Here is a 22878-nt window from a genome sequence, read left to right on the forward strand (position 1 = left end):
CTGGAGTAGGAGCTGAAGTGTGACATAATGGAAAAAAACACTGGATTTTAAGTCAGATGACCTCAGTTTGAATTTAATACTGCCACTTAGGATCTGAGGAGAGAAAAAGGGCTACAGAATGGAAACAGACCCATTCATTTACAGACCACGAGTATTAGGCAAAAACTCTTTCCTTTAACATCTTATTTGTAAAGAGGGAGTGAGAATAAAGAGAGGAAAAATAAGAGAACAAGATAAAGGGAAATTATCATACATAATAACAATCATTATTAACAATTAAGAACATTAACACAAAATTAACAATCATAACCTTGAACACGAATGGGATGAACTCATTTATAAAACAGAAGAGGATAGTAGAACCTATTATATAAAGAGTCCAATAATATGTTGCTTATGACAAACACAGGTAAAACAAAGATTCAGAGTTTAATTAAGGGGGTGGAGCAAAATCTATTTGTTACATGTGGATTCAAAAAAGCAGCAGCAGCAATTATGATTTAATAATGCAAGGTTACGATATGAATATGATAAAATGATATGCAGCGGGGCAACTAGGTGGTACAGTGGACAGAACTTTGGCCTTGGAGTCAGGAGGACCTGAGTTCAAATCCAGCCTCAGACACTTGACATTTATTAGCTTTGTGACCCTGGGCAAGTCACTTAACCCCGACTGCCTCACCAAACAGGAAAAAAAAAATGATATGCAGATATTATGCTTAAAGGTAAGTCTTTAATATATATATGCACCAAAGGATATAACATTAAATACTTTTAAAAAAAGGTAATTGAATTGCAGAAAGATAATAAAACTATAATAGTGGGAGATTTCAATGCATCCCTTTTAAGACCTATACAAATTTATGAAAAAGCAAAACAAGAAAGAAGTCAAGGCTCTGAATAGATCTTTAGAACAATTAGCAATGATAGCTCTCTGGCAATTACTAAATGGCACCAGAAAGGAGTTTTATGCTCTTCATTCATGTATGGCACCTTTACAAAAAATGCAAAAAAGGAGAAGTACTAAATATATCATTTACTAACCAAAGTTCAATAAAAATTATATTCAATAATGGGCTTTTGAAGGAAGAATTAAAAATTAAATAAAGAGTAAAAAACTTGACTTTAAATAACTATGATCAAATTGAACTTATATCAGGAATATAGGGTAGGAAGACTATAAACATAAACCATATTAATAATATAAATTTAATAAAAACTACATGCTTATACCAATAAGATTTCTGACCAAATCCAACATCCATTTTTGCTTTAAAAAAAATTAGAAAGCAAAGTAAGAGAAGGGCTTTCTTTAATGGAGTAAATAGTACATATCTAAACCCAAAAGCAAACATTATATGTAACGGGAATAAATGAGGTCTTCCCAAATAAGAGCAGGAATAAAGCAAGGATTCTCTTATTACCACTACTATTAATACAATGCTAGAAATGCTATTTTTAACGATAAAATTAGAAAGAGAAATCAAGAAAATAAACACAGGTAAAGAGGAAACAAGATTATCACTTTTTATAGAAGATATGATAGTGTAGGGCACAGGTATCAAACATGCAGTCTACAACACTCCCAACTTCGAGGGCTGCCCTAACTAGATTAAAATGTAATTCGGAAATATTTAACAAAATAAATAAACGTACAGTAAGATATAGATAATACAAATTTTTAAATTAAGTCAATATGTGCCCTTCAGGGATACTTATATATTGATTAGTGGCCTCCATTTCTACTTGAGTTTTGATACCACAGGGCTAGGGAACCCCCCCAAAAAAAAAAATTAAACTCAATGAAGCAATTCAGCCAAGTTGCATAATATAAAATAAATCCAATTAAAAAACAAAAATTTGCTAAGCATCAATTACGTGCCAGGCACTGTGCCAAGAGCCAGGGATACAAAGAGACAAGATGGTCCCTACCTTCAAGGCACTCATAATCTATAGAGGAAGACAACAAGCAAATATGTACAAACAAGTTATATATAAGAAAAATAGAAAATAATTAAAAGAGGGAAGACACTAGAATTAAGAGGGGGTGAAAAAATTATCAGCAGCATTCCTATATATTAAGAACAAAACCCAACAGTAAGAAAAAGAAATTACATTTAGAGTAACTACAGAATGTACATAAAAATATTAGGGAGTCTATCTGCAAAGATACACCCAAGAACTATATGAATCCAACATGTAAAACATTCTTAGTAGAAATAAAGAATGAAATAAGTGGAGAAATATTAATTGCTCATGAGTTGGCTGGCCATTATAATAAAAATAAAAATAGTACTTAATCTGCTTACACAGTGTCATATTGAACTACCAAAGTATTATTTTACAGAGCTATGCAAAACAATAACAAAACTAATCTGGAGGAACAAAAGATCAAGAATCTTAAAGGAAACAATGTGGGGATGAAGGGGGTCTAGACCTATCAGACCTTAAATTAAGCAGTATTATTCAAAATGATTTGGTACTAGTTTAAAAAGAGTGAGTAGTCAATCACTGACAGACTAGGAATACAATAGATAGAAACAAACAAAACGCAGTAGCATAATGTTTGATAAACTCAAAAACTCCAACGACTAAGGTAAGGAATTATTATTTGGCAAAAATTGTTGGAGAAACTAGAAAGAAGTCTGGCAGAAATTAGTTAGAGATTACTATCTCATACAGCATACCAAGATAAACTCCAAATGGATACATGACTTAGACATAAAAGGTGACATCATAAGCAAATTAGAGTTGCATAGAAAAAACTACCTTTTAGATCTAGGGATTAAAAAAGAGTTCGTGACAAAAAAAAAAAAAGACAATGAGGATCACAGAAGATAAAATGGACAATTGTGATAATATAAAATTTGAAAGTTTTTCTATAAAATTATTACGGTTAAAATGGGAAACAAGTAACGGGGGAAATCTTAGCAACAAATTTGTCTAATAAAGGCCTCACAGCTAACATACATGAGGAACATATTAAATTTATAAGAACAAGAATCATTCATTAAGAGGTATGAACAGGTAGTTTTCAAAGGAAGATATACAAAGTATCAATACCCATAGTTAAAAATGCTCCAAAATACTAAAAATGAATAAGATGAAAGTTAAAGTAATTCTCAGGTTCCACTTCCTCTCATTAAATTGACCAAGATGACAAAAAAGGAAATTATAAATGTCAGAGGGACTACAGGAAAACAAATACACTAATTCACTATTGGTGGAATTGTAAAATCGTCTGGCCATTCTAGAATGGAGTGAGACGGAAAGAAAACAAATGCTTGGTAACTGGAAAAATAATAAAAATAATAAATAAATAATAAAAATTAAAAAATAAACTTAATAATATAAATAAATAAATAAAAATTAAATTAAATATGAATGGGTTGTACTAAGTTGACCTCTAAAGCTGACCCCAGCTTTAAATATATGATCACATGATAGTGAGTTGGTTCCAAAACTGAACAGGAGGAGAAAGCATGCTGAATTTCACATTCAGCCCTTCATAACCTGCTCCCTTGTTACCTTTCCAGTCTCCTACACCTTACTTCTCTTTCAAGCACTTGTGAAAAAGTGACACTGGTTTTCTTTCTGTTCCTTACATAACACATTCCCATCTCCCAACTCCATGGATTTTCACTGCCTGTCCCATATACCAAGAATTCTTTCTGTCCTCATGTCTATCTCCTGCTTACACAGTTTCCTTCAACTCTCAGCTAAAATCCCACCTTCTGGAAGAAGTTTTTCCAGATACTCCTTGAGGCTAATAATTTCCCTCTACTAATTATCTCCAATTTATCTTGTATATATCTTGTTTGTAGATTGTCTCTCCCATCACATTATAAGCTCCTTGAGAGCAAGGATTATTAGTTTTGAAAGAGGATTGTTTTGGGATTTGCTGTTTTTTTTCTTTCTTTGTCTCTTCAACACTTTAGTACAGTGCATGGCACAAAGTAAGCACCTAAAAAATGCTTCTTGACTAACTATTTTCAATGATCCCTAGCTGCTGCCCAGTACAGAAACCCATCCTCTTTTTAAACATAAATTTATTCATGATGAAGCCACATGATTACAAAACACAGAATACCACAATCTTAAAAAAAAACAAAACACAAAGTTCCAAATAATCCAAAGAGCAATCAAAAGATGCATGACAAGTTCAAGTATGTTGTAGCAACAGTTCCAATGAAAACCTAACATGCCAGGTCACACATTATGTAGTAAGCAGCAGAGCCAGCACTTGAATCAAGCAATCCATCCTCTACATCCAGCTACCATTGAGTCCTCAAGTATATAGTTTAAGACCGATACTTGTACCTTCAAATCATATTTACATATCAAATAATTATTGTTGGAAACAATAAATGCCATAGAAAACTGAAACCAAGACTTTAAACCTATCACTATGAGAAAAGGAAGGCTAAAGAACCTGCCAAGTTTACCAGATAATGAGGGGTCTAGCCCTTGGCCCAGAAATGTGTAAAAATAACTCCGGAATGTCCAAAACAGTTCTGAATCACCTCTAGGTTGGTTTGGGGCACTCACATATAGTTAAGGTTGTTTTACAGCAGAACTGACATCACTTGGGTACTAGTTTGAACAACTTAAGAAGAGAAAAAAAATAACAGTGAGGAAAAGAGAGAAAAGCTCACTTCCAACTTAAGAAGGACTGAATTAGCTGGAGCAATTTAAATTATTCAAAGGAACTCATGAGCATAGAAGGATTAGAAGGATAGCCCATAAGTAGGGTCTATGTTCAAAAGCTGAGGGTATTCTCTTTTTTTGGTACATCACATAAAACTCTTTCTTTACCTTAACTCTAAGGAATTCCATAAAACTCAAGCATTAGATTAAGAAACATGTTGATTTTTTGCTTCACTTATAAATGTTTTATTATTAAAGACCAAGGGCTTACTAATGCATCCTGCTATTTAGATAAGTGACTTACCCTATCCCCACTCCATTTTTTGAGCAATTAGGCTAAAATACCACTAATATGATTATGAATATTATTATTCAAAAATTCAGTTGGAAAGATACAAATATTATCTTAACTAAAACTAACTAACAGACTACTTAATGTGAATATTTTAGAATTTATATGTAGTTTAAAAGGAAATGTTCTCAAACTAAAATTCAGTAAGATTCATAAAGGAATTTTATTTACTTGTCAGACACTTGCTCTAAGGTAAAAAGGAGCTGAAGTAGATACATGTGAACTGTCCACTTGTAATTGCTCAAGGATTTCAGCAGAGCCTCACTGTGCTGCTGTTCCTGCATACTTTCTCAGGTCCATGGTGACACCTTCAATCCTTTTCTTCTTTAAGCCTTAATGTATTTTACTAATGGCGCTCCTACAATCAGGGAAGAGCCCTCTAAAAACAGGATGTTGACTGCTCCTGTAAAAGGAGGTATATAAAATTTAAATGCCTTTCCATTTAGGAGACTGGTCCTGTCTTGCCATGAACAAAAGAGAAGCATGAATTATTACTCACAGCTTCAAAGGAAATGTGATAGTGCAATGTAAAGAGCTCTAGAGTCAGAAAACCTGGGTTCACATCCAACCTCAGGGCACTAAGTTGCTACCTGTGGGACTTTAGGGAACTCACTTATGCTCCAAAGTCCTCAGTTTCCTCATCTGTAATATAAAAGGGTAGGCCTAGATAGTCTTTCAGGTCCCTTCCATATGCTGGATCTATGATCTTTGCATCTCTGCTAAGTAAAGAAAATGAATAATTAATGAATTGTACTTCTATTTACACTTCTAGTCCCCAAATTATTTAGATAAAGAACTTCTGTCCTTATCAAATGAAAGTATTTTCATTTCACAAGTACGATGTGCTTTCATATATCTCACTTCCTACAAGGGGTTCATATGCTAGCAGTACAATCAAAAACAAATTAATTATTTATATAATTAGCCCTAAATATGTGCATAAACAAAGCTATAATCCATGAATTGGCTTCAAAATATGGCAACTGGTGGGTTTTTTTTTAAATGAAATATCTATGCTAAAATACAGAATCTTTAAAGAAGGAAGTGAAGAAGCATTTCTTAAGCTCCTACTACATGCCATAGACCATGCTAAGCACTTTACAAACATCATATCAGTTGATTCTCACAACAACCCTGGGAAGTAGACGCTATTATTATCTCCATTTTACAGATAAAGAAATTCAGGCAAACCAAGGTTAAATGATTTTCTCAGGATCATACAGCTAATAAGTTCCTGAAGTTAGATTTGCACTCAGGTCCTTGTTACTCCAGGCCCAAAGCTCTACCAACTGCACAATCTAGCTGCCCAGCCAGCAGAACTCTCCAAATCCTACATTATATCTAGATTTTCAATAGCAAGGGAAGTTTAGTCTCATCAGGGTGTGATCAGGAATTTTACTATCAGTGCACATTAACCTTCTACTCCTAGATTTCAAGAAAATGCAAAGTAGTTCAATATCACTGATTTTGGTTATACTCTTTTCCTTCTATGGAAAAAAAAATGAACCTAAATCATCCTAGGAAGGTATTTTCTAGTAAGAATTGCCATAGATCACACACACACACACACACACACACACACACACACAATTAACAATTCAGTTTTTCCTAGACTCCTTTTTTCCTTTTAACCTTTCATTTTATTTAATTTTTCAATTAATGATTTATCCTTGCTCTAAAAACAAAGGTCACTGTGCTTGACTTGAGAAAGAAAATATAAATATTTCTTTAGCTAGTATGTAAAAAGCCAGTGACAAAAGCCCAAGAAACCAAATACTATTGCAGAATAGAACAAATAAAAATGACAAGAGAAGAGCTAGCAGTCTTCTCCATTCTCACAACACACAACTTACTGCTATAGTGTTTTCAAGTTTAGAAAATGTTTTCTCCACTATAAAACAGTGCATGATAATCCCCATTTCACAGGTGAGGAGTATTTCCATATTTATTTCAGTACTCTTTTCCCTACACCATTCTGGTTTATAAATGTGCTTTAGGTACAGGAACTTTCATGCATTTAATAAGGAAAGTAAATTCCAAACACTGATCTCCTACATTCCTTTAAACCTTAATCTTCTGTGCTACTACCATGTTTTCCTTTCTTGACAAAATAAAATGTAAGTGTTCAATGTAATAATTATTAATGTTCAATGTAATAATTGTTACTCCCACTTCACTAATCTATAGGCTAAAGAAAATTTTACCTCTTGCCAAAATTGTTACTAATAACTGGTAAGGTGAAAGATAACAGTTAAACTAGAAAATTGGTCAAACAGCGTCATCTTCTTTGGAATTTCTTGTCCCACAAAGGTTATAATCATCCAAAATAAATTAATGTATCCTAAAGCAGCAACTAAAAAGATCATCATTTTATAAATAAACATTACAATTTACAAGCCACTTGTGTGTGGACAGATGGATAGACAGAAAGATAGTTAGATAGCTAGACGGACCTTCTCCCAAAGAGATAAAAATTCTTACCTACTTACTAAAGAGGAGAGACATCATGGCAGAGTGAATAGAGAGCTGGACTTGAAGCCAGGAAGGGCTGAGTTCAAATTCCAACCTTTCACACATATAGACCATATATGTCTATGTGTCTGGGCAAATCTTAGTTTTACTCTTTCAGAGTTCTAGGCAACTCTCCAAGACTATAAATTGCAGAGAAGATCCCAAACTGCAGAGGTCCCTCATCTTCAGGAGTTCCCTATGCTAATTTAATCACAGAAACAGTTCCTAGACCACATTACTCATTTGGTGGAAAATATTCATCCTGGGCAAAGTTATTTGCAAGGCTGATTTCTAATACAACCCTCAGCTTCCTGGCAGAAATCAAACATACATAAAGATATAAAACTCAGTCTCATAAGCCTGGAGTTAAGTGCTTCCTCGACTCCTTTTTAAAAATCTTTCGTTTTATTTTATTTTTCAATTCAACTTCTTCGGGCTACAGATAGGTTTTTAGCTGCTCACTTTCCAAGTAAAGATATAATTAATGATTAAACTATTTTGCAAATAAACCATATAAAAAAGGGAAAATTCAATTAATATCAATTAATTACACTTATTACTTAAGACTTTTATTTATCATAAAATTGCTTCTCTCAGACTAGAGACATATTGATGATGGTTGGTTGCCTTGGGTCACATGACAAACAGGAGAGAGTACACAGTGGCAACCCACCCACCAAATTACATGACAGGCACAATAGTGACTAGTGGAAGGTGCGTTAAGCAGGGCATGGACAAAGCACTCACTACATCATTACTTTCTTTTATGTCTCCACATTTTTCGACTGCTGCCCGAAATCCTTTGGTGGGCTGCAAGGGGCCCTTGGGCCATAAGTTGCACAGGCCTGGTATACTAGAATCACTGTAAGTCATTGCATTGTTTTGATTGTATTGTCCAAAGTTCTTAAGTCTATGAAAGCTGTTCACCTAGATTCCTCAAAAAAACACTATTTCTTTTCATTTAAGTCCCATTCCCACCTATCTTGTCCTCAACGAAAGGAGAACTATTGACTAAAATATTTATTAGTGCACTTTAAGTTTCCTCAGTCTTTTCTTATCTAGGTTAAATAATACAAATTCCTTTAGTATTGGACCAAAGGGTCAAAGAGTTCCCAGACAAGAAGTCATACTCTTATGATGAGAATTCCTCAGAATCTACCAAAGGTTCATGACTGACTGGAACTGCATATTTGGACTACATCTAACAAAACAATATTTCCATTATTTTACCAACTTAAAAAACAATAGGTCCTAATGACAAGGCTGTGGAACTTAAGAAATTTGTGGTTCTTTTATAGGAACTAAGTTTTTGGGATAGGAAAATGGGCGGAGGGGAGAAATAGCCATTTTACAAAAAAGCAAGGTGGATGAGAACAGAGTGAAGCCTAGTGAGCTAAACTTCAATTCCTGGGAAAGGACTAGATTAACTTGCATATGTAAAGAAAGAATGCTGGCACTCAGCATTTTACTTTGGTAAATTCATCATTTTGCCTGTTGGGGTACTACTCCCTTGATACAAGTCAAAACCCATCTATACCTCTACAAAAGTAACCAATTTATTTCAACTCAATATTTAGTAAGCTCCCACTATATTAAGCACACAGTGCTAAGCACTAGGAGAGAGAAAATGAGATCTACCAAAATAGAGTTCAAGATCTAATGAGATATCACACATATACAAATAATAATAAAAAATAACATGAATTATAAATAATATAATAAAAAAACAAAAAGGAAGAAAAATAAAGCTCAAATTAACAATGAATTTTTAAAAACAAGGAAGAAATACAATGTACTTTCCTCGAAACAACCCTGTGACATAATATTAGAAATACCATAAACCACACTTTTGTTGTTCAGTTGTTTCAGTCCTGTCTACTCTTCATGACCCATTTGGGGTTTTCTTGGCAAAGACATTGTAGTGGTTTGCCATTTCCTTCTCCAGCTCATTTTACAGATGAGGAACTGAGGCAAACAGGGTTAAGTGACTTACCTAGGGCCATACATCTAATAAGTGTCTGAGGCTAGATTTGAATTCACAAAGATGAGTCTTCCTGACTCCAGACCTGTCACTCTATCCTCTGCACCACTAGCTGCACACATTTTACAGATGAGAAAATCGAGTGCCCATGTGTTATACAGCTAGTATCAGAGTCAGGATTCAAACCCAGAGTTTCCAAGTAAGTTCAGTGTTAAGTACAACTAAGTACTATACTATATCATAGACTATAGTCAGAGAGTTTTTTCATCCATAGTGGACAGAGGAAGGAAACATTACTTTTGACTAGAAGGAACATGAACAAAGACTTTATCAAGAAGATAATCAACATAACCTCATGTTTTTATTCAAGATTACTAACACTATTCAAAAAATCAGGGTTATTAACTACTTAACTTGAAAAATAAACATTCCCTGATATTTTACATCTCCTTGAAGTGACTGAAATTCTCACCTACAAATACTAAATTTCATTTTTCCTACTTAAAAGTTCCCATCTTTTCTCCTGCCTGCCAAGGTCTCTTAATTAAAAAAAAAAAAAAAGAAAAGAAAAGAAACGAAACTTCCTATCACAAAGACAAGATGGTCTCTTCCTTTCTTGGCATTAAGTCTATAAAAACATTCTGAACACTCTATCAAGTTTCTGTTCAGCTGAAACTCTAGCCCAAATATCTTCTATGACTTCCTCTCATTTTTCATATCCTATGTTTCATTTTATTCTTCCCAAATGTTATCTTCAGAGTTCTTCCAAGTTCACTTACTTTCCTTCAGTTTTCTCCTAGGAAACCTTTCTCAAAATGTACCCTAACATATGACTGTCCTCTGAAATCAATTAATAGTAGATTGGTTTCAATCATTCATTCAACAAACATTTCATGTATAAAACATTATGCCAGGGGATTTGGAGATAAGAAACTTTAGATAATTCAGTCTTTGCCCACACAGAGTGGTAAGATCCATGTGGGATAAAGTGGATTAGGGGAGAAGATACATTGGTGATTGTAATACAGGATAACAAGTAATAAATGTATTATGGAATTAATTGCAAAATAAAGTATTATATAAGAAGATATAAGAAGAAAGATCAATAACGGAAAGGACAAGAAAATTTGGGAAGTCTCAATGTAAAAAGGCAGTATTTAAGCTGAGTTTAAGGAATTCAACAGCAGAGGGGTGGAAGAGGACATTTCTTACATGGGGACCAGCATGAGCAAAGAAAGAGTGTCTGGAAAGTGCAACTAAAGTTTAAAAGGAAAGAAAATTGTCTACTTTGCAGAAATGTAGCATGCTGAGAAGGGAATTCCATGTGATAAGCAGTCAGTCAACAAATATTTAGTAGGTACCTATTACGTGCTAGGCACCGTGCTGTGCTAAGTACTGCATACACTAAGAAAGGGAAAAGACTGGTGGAAAGATGGGGGGAATGGGGGGAGGCTGCTGGTAGGGGGAGAATTCTAAAGGTTTTGAATGTCAAACAGGTTTATGTTTGATCCAAGAGATAATAAGGAATTTATGGGGAGGAGGGGAGAAATGGGTTGAGAGAGGAAGGGACTTGAAACAGACGGACTCATCAGCAGACTACTACAACAGTCCAGGCACAAGGTGATGAGGGCCTACATCTGTGTAATGCAAGTGTCAGGACAGAAAGGAATATTGGAGAGATGTTACAAATGTGAAATCTCCAGGCCTTGGATATGGCAGGTGAGGGAGGGATGAGAATGAAGTGTTGAGGATGACACCTAAGTTTCAAGCCTGAGGGGCTGAGAAGATGGTGGTGCCCTCAGTATTTACAGGTAAATTTGAAACAGGGGAGGGTTTGGAAGGAAAGATGATGAGTTCAGTTTTGAACATGGAGAGTTTGAGATGTCTCAAGACATCTAGATTAAAATGTCTGAAAGGTGATTGGAGATGCTGGAGGTCAGTAAAATGGTTATGGCTAGAGAAGTAAATTTGAGAATCATCAGCATAGGGATGACAATTCAATCTACAGGAGCTGATGAGATCACCAAGTGAAATAGTACAGAGACAGAAGAGCATAGGACAGAGATCTGAGGGACATGGTAAGCAGGTATGACCTAGATGAAGATCCAGCAAAGGAGAATGTGAAGGAGCAGTCAGACAGGTTGGAGGAGAACCAGAAAGAACAGTCGCAAAAACCTAGAGAGAAGAGATTATCAAGGAGAAGAGGCTGATTGACAGTGTCAAAGGCTGAAGAGAGGTCAAGAAAGATGAAGATTGAGAAAATGCCATTAGATTAGGCAATTAAGAAACCATTAGTAACCCTGGAGAGAGCAGTTTTGATTGAATGATGAGGCTGGAAGCCAGATTACAAGTGGTTAAAAAGAGAGTGAGAAAACATGGAAGCACCTGTTGCAGACAGTTTTCTCAAGGTTAGCCAGAAAAGGCAGGCAAATAATGGTTCAACAGTTGATGGAGGAAATGAAGTAAGGGTTTTTTTAAGGATGGGAGAGGCATGGGCATGTTAATAGGCAATAGAGAAAGAGCTAAAGAAAGGGAGAGGTTGAAGGTAAGTAAGGGAGTGGGGATGATACAGGAAGACAATCTCTTAGAGAAGACAACATGGAACGGGATAAGGTAGGAAATATAAGGCAATAGAAGGTTTTGTATGCTGGGCAAAGTCTAATCTTTACTCAGTGGACAACAAGAAGCCACTTAAGATTTTCTGAGCAAAGGAACGACCTAACTAAATTTATACTTGGGTAAGTACAAACCTTAAAGCTCTATATAAATATCTCTTACTATTAAAAGGTTGCTAAAAAATAGCCCAGGCAAATGACATGTATGAGAATGGTGGTAGGAATGGAGAAAGGAGCCAGATGGCTTCCTCCAAGACTCAACTCAAATCTTACCTTCTACAGAAGACCTTTCCTGATCTATTCCTCTGCTAGTTCTTTCCCTCTGAGATTACCTTCCACTAATATTAAATATATCTTGTAGGTATAATTCTTTTCATGTTGGTCTCTCTCATTAGGATGTGAGCTCCTTGAGGTCAGAGACTATTTTTAAATTTTTCTTTGTATCCTTGGGGCTTACCAATGTGCCTGGAACATAATAAGCACTCACTAAAAGCTTGCTGACCTATTACCTCCAGCATCAAAATCTTCTGGCATTCAAAGCCATTCTTAACTTCCTCTCCACCCCTAACTTTACACCTGTCTTTTTCATTTCTTTGCATCTCCAGCATTTAACACAGTGCCTAGCACAGAGTAGGCACTTAATCAATATTTATTGACTAGCTAATATAAAAAAGGTACAGCAAAGGTATAATCAACAGAGAAGGCATTGTGAAACAATGCAAATAGTACTATGTAGCTTTGGAGCCACCAGAGCTATCCCTAAAATTTAAATATAGTAGGGAAATGTCTGGAATAGTCACTGTAAGAAATGAGAGTCATCTTCGGCTCTTCACTTTCCCTCACCCCATCCCAAAATCCAATCAATTGCAAAGTCCTACAGATTTCATCTCCATGACATCTAAGTTGTCCCTTCTTTTCCACTCCCACTCCAACCATCCTAGTCCAGGTCTTCCTAACTGTTCTTCCTACTTGTAATTTTACCCCTTTCCAAAGCATTCCTCCAAATGCACTGCCTTTGTCACTCAAGAGTTCAGTGACTCCGTATTGCCTACAGAAAAATGATAAACTCTTGATCCTAGCATTCTAGACACTCCACAATCAGGCATCGACCTACCTTCCCATGTAGGACTTCCTATTAATCTTCCATATCTCCTGCTACTTCCTGTTATGTACTTTCTATTACAGACTACTTAATGTCCCTCTCCCTCTACTCTAGTTTTCATTTTGCTCTCTTCTGTTACTTTGCCCTTGCTCATGTCATCACCCTGCTCATAATGGACTTCTTCCCCCATCTTCATCAACTGAATTTTCTCTTCCTTTCCTCAAGATCCATCTGAATTGCCACCTCCTCAATAAAGCCTTACCAGTATTTGTATCCCTAGTCAAGTCATCAAGCATTTCTTAAGTGCTTACTATACGCCAGGCACTGTGCTAAATACTGGGGATACATAGAACAGTAAAAACAGTCCCTGCCCTCAAAGAGCTCTCAATCTAATAGGAGAGACAACATTCAAACAACTCTGTACATACAAAATACATACAAGGTAAAGTGGAGATAATCTCAGAGGGAAGACACTGGAGGGGGTTGGAGGTAAGAGTGAAGTCATGGAAGTCAGGAGGTGGAGATGAAAAGGAAAAGCATTCAAGGCATGAGAATGGGCAGGAAAAAGGCATCAAATTGTGAGGAACAGCAAGAAGGGCTCTATTGCTGAACTGTAGAGCATGTAGAGAAGAATGAAGTATAAAAACACTAGAGAGGTAGTCAAGCGGTAAAAGGCTTTAAAAGCTAAACAAAGCATTTTATATTAGATCTTGGAGGTAATAGGGAGCCATTGACATGACTTGAGATGAGGACGGACTGGAGCAGTGAAAGACTTGTGGTAGGTAGATGTCATAAGGCAAATGAAATTATCCAGGCATGAAGTGATGATGGCCAAGTACCAGAGAGATTATGTCAGAGGAGAGAAAGAGAAGTATACTGGATGTGGCAAAGACAGAAACAACAAGATCTGACAATATATAGGATATGCCGGGTGAGAGTGAGGAGCTGAGAATGACAACTAGGTTTCCAGCATGGGTAACTGGGAGGACGGTGGTATCCTCAACAGAAAATGAGAAGTCAGGAAAAGGATGGCATTGAGGGTAAGATAATGAGTTCTGATTTTGGACATGTTACATTTAAAATATCTATGAGACATCCAGTTTCAGATATCTAATAGGTAGTTGGTGATTCCAGACGACAGATCAACACAGAGATTAAGGCTTGATCAACAGACTGAAGAATTATCTGAATAAGAACAACCGAAACCCGAGGAACTGATGAAACCACCAAGAGAGAAAGTGTAGAGTAAGAAGGGAAGAGGGCTCAGAACAGACCCCTGATGGACACTCACAGTTAGCTGGTATGACCTGAAGGAAGATCTAGCCAAAAAAAATAAAGAAACCCTGAGGTGTGGTCAGACAGGTAGAACCTGGAGGACCAGGAGAGTGGTGTCATGAAAACCTAAACAAGGGAAAATAGGTTAGAACAGAATTTCCGGATGATGAATTTACAAGGTCTAGGCTCAATTCCAGGATCTGCTACTTAATACTTGTTTGAACTTGGGCAAGTTACAACTTCTCTGGGCCTCAGTTTGATCATGTGTAAAATGAAGAGGTTAAGCTAAATGACCTCTAAGGCCTTTTTCTGGATCTAAATAGATGCCTTTTCTCTAATTTGCAGAACATTTTGTACTTTCTCACTGATCAGAGGCCACAATAAAGGCAAACATTAGTTAGATATAATGTTTTGAGGTCTACAAAACATTTCCTTAAAGCCATTCTGTGTGAGACAGATATATCAATCATTACCCCATCTTGTAGATAAGGAAACTTGAGGTTCAGATATTAAGTGATTGATTTGTTCAAGATCACACTAGAGGTGGAAGAATAGAAAACTGTGGTCAGGGTGAGACTTCAAAGTTGTAGATCTTATAAATCTGGGAAACCGTAAGCTTTTTAGTATCACCAAGTTATCAAATGGCTCAGCAGAATGGGCTATGATATGGGCAAACAAAGCTGAATTGGGAGGAGTAAGACTGAGTGTTGGGAGGATAACTTTCTACCTAATGACAACTTAGAATTCTATAGAATGCATTGCCTCCATTTGTTTTTCACACTGGTCTTGATGTTCTAGATAATTTTGATTGTGAATTCAAACAAAGCAATATGCTGCACAAAATATAGTGAACAAAAATTAATTGACTACTGACCAGGCTCAAGTTCAAGTTTTCTTTCCCACCTTCCAGGAAGTTCTACATTCTCTCCAAAATTTGAACTTCTAAGTGAATTCTTAAAGAAGTGATTCATAAAATGATACTGACTCATCCGGAAATAACATAAGGGTAATATTAAATACATAAAATAACATTTAGAACACTTTGCTGTCTTACACTTTACACCCTCCCTCTCTCTTTGTTTCAGTGACATTGGCCTTCCTTGCTATTTCTAAAACAAGATACTCCCTTCTCCCAGTTCAGGGTATTTTCACTGACTCCCCCTCATGTATGGCATGGTCTCCCTCTTGGCTTCCTTTAAGTCTCAGCTAAAATTCTAATTCTACAGGAAGCCTTTCCCAAATCTCTTTTAATTCTAGTACCTTCCCTCTGTTGATTATTCCCTATTTATCCTGCATATAGCTCATTTGTATATAGTTGTTTGCATGTTGTCTCCTCCATTAGATTGTGAGCTCCCTGATGGCAGGATCTATCTGAGTTTCTTCAAATCTCCAATGCTTAACAGTGCCTGGCACATACCAGGTACTTAATATTTACTGACTGAATGACATGCAAAAGACTTTAAATTTAAGTGCAAAACTAATGTTATTTCTTCCCCTCTCCCCTCACCCCATAACATTTAATATGTTTTGCATAGAACAGAGACTTAACAATCTTTATTGAATTAATCTGCAGTCAGCAAAACATTATTAGTTGAAAATCAGTTTACACATAAATGCCATCACATATCAAGGAGAGCCTCATTTTCTAGCAAACATTCACTGCAAGCAACATTTCTCAGTATTCTCCAGGTTAAATAATCCAAATACAGAATCCTGAAATTTTCTACACATACGTCTCAGAGATAACACGTACACATAGAACTAACAAATATTAAACTTTCATCTGGGAGAAAAGGGGCTTCTAAAAACAATGAAGCTATTCCATTTCCTGAGTATGGGGATACCAATAGATAAACAAGACTGCATTATATGATAACTTGATAGCCCTAGAAAACATGGATTCATATCTGGGACTCTAGGAGGCACTTAAAAAAAAACTATTGAAGGGGCAGCTAGGTGGCACAGTGGATAGAGCTCTGGCCTTGGAATCAGGAGGAACTGAGTTCAAATCCGGCTTCAGACACTTGACACTAGCTGTGTGACCCTGGTCAAGTCACTTAACCCAGACTGCCTCACCAAAAAACAAAACAACAACAACAACAACAACAACAAAGTATCGCTAATATTAAGAGTTTAGCATAATGGACAGAAAGCTCATTTTAGAGCCAAGAAGACCAGGGTTCATACCCCACCTCTGACATATACTATGTGACCCAAGGCAAATTACTTAACTACTGTGAGGACTCTAAATTGCTAAGAGGTAACAACCTGCAATGGTAAAGAAAATTTCCTCATCTGGGAGTTTCCTATATACCAATGAAATCACTGGTCCAGTCCCTTTCCCTTACTGCTAATAGTACCAGCCCAGTTCCTGGAGAGAAATCCTGGTTATCACTAGTGTTTCTGTCCCTTCAAAACCCGTAAAAAAAAAAAAAGAAAACAACAAAAAACTTGCAGGTAAGATAAAGAACATGCCCTTGCAATTTATTCTTTGTTTCTAGTTCCTATAAGCCTACAATACTGTCAAGATATAGCAACTATTGGCAGGTAATTGTACCTATCCAGCTATTTCTTCAAAAAGAAAAAAAAAATCCTGTTTTATATAATAATTCAGATTCCAAATAAGGCTTTAGAGTTCAGAAAAGTCATTTGTAAATATCAAAGCCACCCACATCTGAGTTCACCCATAACGGTCATGTGAGAATATGCATGCCAAAGCAAATAAATGCAGAGAAGCACATAAGGGAAGCACATGAAATGTTTCAAAGAATTATCAAAGTAAAAGTCAAAGCTATGCAACATTAAAGTTGATAGCTAAGAAAGGGCAGTGTGAAGCAGTTAGAGATGGAAATGGCTTAACATAAGCCAAACATCATGGTCTTCATGGTGGGATTCATGCTACAGTTGCTGGAAAGAATTAGTTCTTTTAAGGCACATTAGAATTGCTTTAGAAGACATTTGAAGATTAGTCAGAAAATGCTTTTTAAACAAAGAAAGTCCCAGAAACTCAAGGGGTATTTTTCAAGATACATTATATTCCAGTCTTTAGACTCTGACATAAATCCACATATGGCTGGATAAAATGAAAAGAGAAAATGTACAAATACAAATATAAGTTTCCCAGATAGATGGAGGGCAATGATTTCCTTTCATCACAGTATAGGCACTGCTTGATGGTCTGTCTATCTGGCTCTCTCCCTCCTCTTTTCTTGCACAGTGAAATTCTTAAGTGGCCTGGGAAGTCATGCTTGGCATTAATCATTCCTAGTATAAAAAAAAAAATAGCTTTTATGTCTATACTCAAATTTCGCAAAGGTATTTTTAGAAAAGCGAGTTTAGGCCTTTTCTTCTGTTACACCTAAGAAAACACTTGCAAACTGAAAAACAAAACACTTTTTAATGTTTACTTGGTATAAAACCACTTTTTAGTAAAAACTCAAGTGATCAATATATGCATGAAGAAAGCAAAAGAGAATGCAGGAAAGCAAACAACCTTCACACACATTTCCTGATGTCCCATCCCTGGAGGCTGAACCAATTCCCAGTCTAAACTCAAGGGATAAAGATAAAAAATAGTGGTACCTAGACAAACCAAGGCAATTATCTATTCCAGTCTAGCATAACCTAGCAGTTCAAGTCAATGGCTTGGGTTTGTTTAGACAAGGATACAGTTGAGTATACCCAAGTTACTAGACTAAGTCTGACAACCACCCACACCCTCACTCTTTCTCCTCACGTCCTCTACTGCCCAGGACCTCCCCAACTAATTAACCCTCTAAATTTTAGATCAAAACCTGAGGCACCTTTAGGCTGAAAGGAACAAGGCAGTTTACTGATCTTTAGTGTAAAACTAGACCCACAAACTGATGGTCACTGCTAACTTATGCAATGAACAATCAGAAATCATGTACTGATCTTAAAAAGAAAAATTATAAGGTTTACAAAACACTTTCCTCAAAACTCTTGTGAAGCACTGCTTAAGTATTATAACCATGTTACAGATGAAGAAAACCAGGTTAATAAGGTTAAATGATTTGTAACCAGTCAAACAGCTAGTAGATATAAAGATGGAATTCTAAACCAGGATTTCTTAATCCAAGACTAGGTTTTTTTAAACACACATAATGCTAGCTTGGGTAACTACAATAGTCTCAAATCCAAAAGACAACATATTAACTCATCAGGCCCCAGAATCATATATTTGAAAGAACATCTATAAAGACTGCTAACATACAAGAAACAGTGGGTGCCACTTTAAGTAAATAATTTTATTATAACGAGACAGGAGTTAAGACAGCTACCACATGGTGGATGTTTTCAGAAAAGACTATGACAATGCTCATCTGTGACATATGATTACTGGAATCCTTTGAGAAGATATACTGTTCAAATGAAGTGTATTTATGAGTGACATAATCAGACTCCAAAGCAAACAGATTTAAGTTAAATTAATTTTCACTTCTTTTTTTTTCTGTTCAACTCTGGGTCCTTTACGGCTGACCCCAAGTGTTGTGAGTAGTCGGATTTGGGTTAAGAAGCCAGAACAAGTCGCGGAGTCAAAAGGTGGAACGGGATGTCCTCAGTCCCCCTTTCACTAGACTAGGATATCCCCTGGTTTCCTTACAATACTCTTCCCGGCCCTTGTGGGAAGCTTTAAATTGTAAAGACATCTCTGAATTCTCATTCTCTTTTCCTAACCACAGAAGGTAGAGAGGTAGGGTACCTCTATCCCATTTCAAAGACTAGGAAATACAGTGGAAGAAAATGAGAGGATGTCAAGGGTGCTGAATTGACAACGGGGTTCTGGAGTTCCAGGGATCTTCCGGAAAGAGAGAGAGAAAAAGGCAGAGCACTCTAGAGACAGAATGAGATGGGGCTGGAAACTATTTACAGGCCTTCCTGTGCTTGCAGGCTTCTCCCAAGCCCGTGCGAAGTGAGCCTCTGCCCCCAGGGCTGGGGAGAAAGGGGCCCGTGAGCAGCGGGGGGCAGGGGGACTGGCGGGGATGGGGGGAGAGAACTTCCTGAGAGGATGAGGAGGGGGTGTCTGGGGGGGAGGAGAAGTTGGGAAGACTGCTCCCTCCAACACTTCTTCCTCTTTTGGGGGGGGCAGAGGGTTGGTTCGGGAGGGAGCCCGGGCCCTCAAGCCCAGGACAACTCCGCCGCTCCCCCGCAGGTGGGAGCACAAGCGTTGCCTTTGTGTGCCCCGCGGAGCCGGGCTCTCTTCCCTCCGTCCCGGGGAGGGGAGATGGGGGGGTCCCCGGCTTTGTTCATTCACTGGCCAAGGGGGATGCGAGGGGGGGAGAGAGACACTCACCTCCTACGCTGACGAGGAAGAGCAGGAGCCGAGCTGACCTCCAACCCGGGGGCTCCTTTGTGCTCCTGCGACTGGCCATGGCCACGGCAGATGGATGGAGGGAACCGGGAGGAGGAGCCGGAGAGAGACGCCGCCGCCGCCGAGCCCCCAGCTGCTCCCTCCCTGCTCACACCACGGCGGGGGGGAGGGGAGGGAGCCCGCGCCGCTGCCGGAGCCGCCGCCGCCGCGACTCGCGCGCACCCCCTCCCTCCCTCTCCCTCTCACTCACTCTCTTCCCCCCGGAGCCGCGCTAGGACACCGCGCGGAGTAGGCGGCGCGGGGGCGCAGAGCAGCGAGCGAGCGCTCTGGAGGCCGCCGGCGGGGGGGGGGGGGGTGCACCGGCCTCGCGCCACTGAGACAGCCCCCCCACCGCCGCCGCCGATGCCGCTAGCCAGACAGAACGCGAGCTCCCACACACACTCATCCGTGCGTTCGGCAATCCCTCCACCCAGCCTGGTCCCACTTTTCCTCCCAGCCTCTAGCTTAGAGGCTGGGAGACCGTTTTGAGTCTCAGGAGGGAAGGGGGAGGGGGAAACGAAGGAGCCAGACCGCGACAATCGATGGCCGAGCGCCTAAACGCCCGCGACTGTCTTCACTCCTCCAGCTGGAGATCCGGGAGCGGAGCGGAGTGGTGGGGGCTGGGGGCGGGTTGGAGGTGAGGTAGGCTGTTGTGCGTGATCTCAGGTGGTGGCGGCTCCCCTTTGACCCGCCTTGTTGGGGCGGAGGCTCTAGGGTGAGTGGGAGGAACCAGAGTGACCGTGGGAGAGAAGAAGGGATCGCTGGTCCCTCCAGATGGAGAGCTGCTGCGACTCCGGGGAGTAGGAGGCAATACTCATGCTGCGGGACAGGGAGACCCCCTCTGTGTAAAATGTTTGCAAACATACTCGGCCCGAAGAGGCGGCGTCACCCTTGCTCGAGGGTTCGAGTCTGGCCAGAAAGTAGAGGCGCTTCCCTGATGACCATCGCAACTGCCGGAGGCCCTTGGACATCTCAGCTTGGGAGTCCCAGGCTGGGCCAGGATGCGGAGGCGAACCGCTCCCGGAATTCTGCCTTGGAGCGGCAAAAAGTGTGTGATGGCATCTACGGACCAGTGTCAAGCATCATCCAACTCAGTTTTGCCCACTATTCAAAAATTACTGGCGGACCTTTTAAGCATCGAAGTTTTGACCAGGTCATCCTTTGTCTGGGCCTCAGTTTCTTAATGTGTAAAATGAGAGATTTGTGCTAGATGATCGTCAGGGTTCCTTCCAGGTCTAACTCCTTTACCTCCCAGGTCTGAAGTTCTGAATCTGACAAGCAGCTGTTACCAAGGGCTGTGTAAAAAGCCTTGTTCTTGTTTTTCCCAGCTGTGTGACTTAACAGCGTATTTGGGCTCAGTGCTATTTCAGTTGACCCACTAATTGCTCTTTTCCAATAACTGATTGTATCAAAAGAATTTAGTATAACTTGTCCAAAGTATAACAATTGACTTAACTTGTAAATACATATCAACAAATTTCAAACCCAAGAAAAGTATTTAGCAAGAACTAGCACTATTCTCCATGCAGTGCAATAGCAATCTGCAATACAGAGGTTTTTCTTAACCTCCACTAAAGGCAATCTTAAAGACTCCTCACAGCATGATGGTGACCCTGGAATCTTACAAGACTAAAATAATAGAGTGCAAGGTCTGGCAAGTTCTACAAAGCTAGAAGGTCTTGAGTAAAGGACATATGTCCTGTCAGAGGAAGAGCAGCCTAAGCAAATCTGGAGAGATTTTTATCACCAAGTTGCCTGGAGTGGTCCCCCACCCCCCCCCCCCCCCGCCCCCAGCTACTGTATCTCTCAAAGACTTGATCTTTGAAGTATTACAGTATGTTTTTTTAATTGCTTTGCAATGTTGATTGCATTCTGTGATTCCTGGATTCCCTCATTGCCTGCCTCAAGAGAATACTTTATAAAATAAACAAATGTGGCTAACCACTGTGGTAAGGACTGGCCCTAGGCAAAACTATGATGCCAACGAAGTTTGCTTTAGGCACCCCTCTCTTCATTTTCATTATCTTTTCACCCATTCTTAGTGTTCTACACACCTACACCAAAAACACCACCAACAACACCATACTGGATATTCTGCTACTACTTGACTGCCAAACCTACCCTCCTGGGGGACGAAAAAATATTTCTGAGACAGTGTCAGCACCCTAATACAGGCCTTCATTTCCTTATACCTAGACTATTTCAATATCCTTCTGGATTGTTTCCTTGGCTCATTTCTCCCCACTGCAGTCCATCCTCCACTCAGATCTCTCAGAGTGATTTCTCTAAAATGAATCTGACTATATCTCACTCTTAGTAAACTCCAGAGACTCCCTATTGCCTTCAGAATCAAATATAAAATCCACTGACCTGGCCCCTTTCTACCTTTCCAGTCTTATACTTCATTCCATTCCACATAATCTACTATCCAATGACACTGGCCTCCTTGATGTTCCAGGTATCACATCTACCAAGGCATTTTCACTGGCCCTCCTCCATGCCCAGAATGCTTTGCTTCCTTCACCTCCACCTCTGACTGCCCTGGCTTCTAGTCTCAGATAAAGTTCTACCTGCAAGAAGCCTTAGTATCCCACTTAATAATTGTGCCTTCTCTCTGAGGTTGTCTCTAATTTGTCCTGTATCTATCTTGTTTGTTCATAGTCCTTCATATATTTTCTCCACCTCACTATTAGACTGCAGGTTCTTTAAAGGCAGGGACCTTTTTTTTGCGCAGGTGTCCTCCCTCTGAGATTCCCTCAAATTTATCCTTGTGTATATTCTGTATGTACAAAGTAGTTTACATTTTGTCTTCCCCATTAGAATGTGAACTCCTTGAGGCCAGAAGCTGGTTTTGCTTTTTCATTCCTAGTGATAGGGATGGGATCTGAACCCTTAAAAGGAAAAGACCATGTCTTTGGGATGTGGACCCCAAAAAAGAAAATCTCTGGACTTTTCCCAAATCTCCAACTTTGTCTGAGGCTGTAATCCACTCAACTGGCCTTTCATTGTGGCTATGCCCAATCT

General features: G+C 38.7%; 1 protein-coding gene across 3 annotated transcripts in view; it reads right to left on the minus strand.

The window, feature by feature from the left end:
- Positions 1-19946, minus strand: part of LRP12 (LDL receptor related protein 12) — a 128760-nt gene extending 108814 nt beyond the window's left edge. For 2 of the 3 annotated variants that reach the window (XM_027850031.1, XM_027850030.1), the window contains exon 1: positions 19798-19946. In XM_027850031.1, the coding sequence (XP_027705832.1) occupies positions 19798-19876 (79 nt within the window). In that variant the 5' untranslated portion in view covers positions 19877-19946. The remainder of the gene's footprint in view (positions 1-19797) is intronic. The other variant, XM_027850029.1, reaches the window with a different exon arrangement.
- Positions 19947-22878: the final 2932 nt, after the last annotated feature.

This window comes from Vombatus ursinus, unplaced genomic scaffold (assembly GCF_900497805.2).
Source record: "Vombatus ursinus unplaced genomic scaffold, bare-nosed wombat genome assembly UNPS02008961.1, whole genome shotgun sequence".
NCBI lineage: Eukaryota > Metazoa > Chordata > Mammalia > Diprotodontia > Vombatidae > Vombatus > Vombatus ursinus.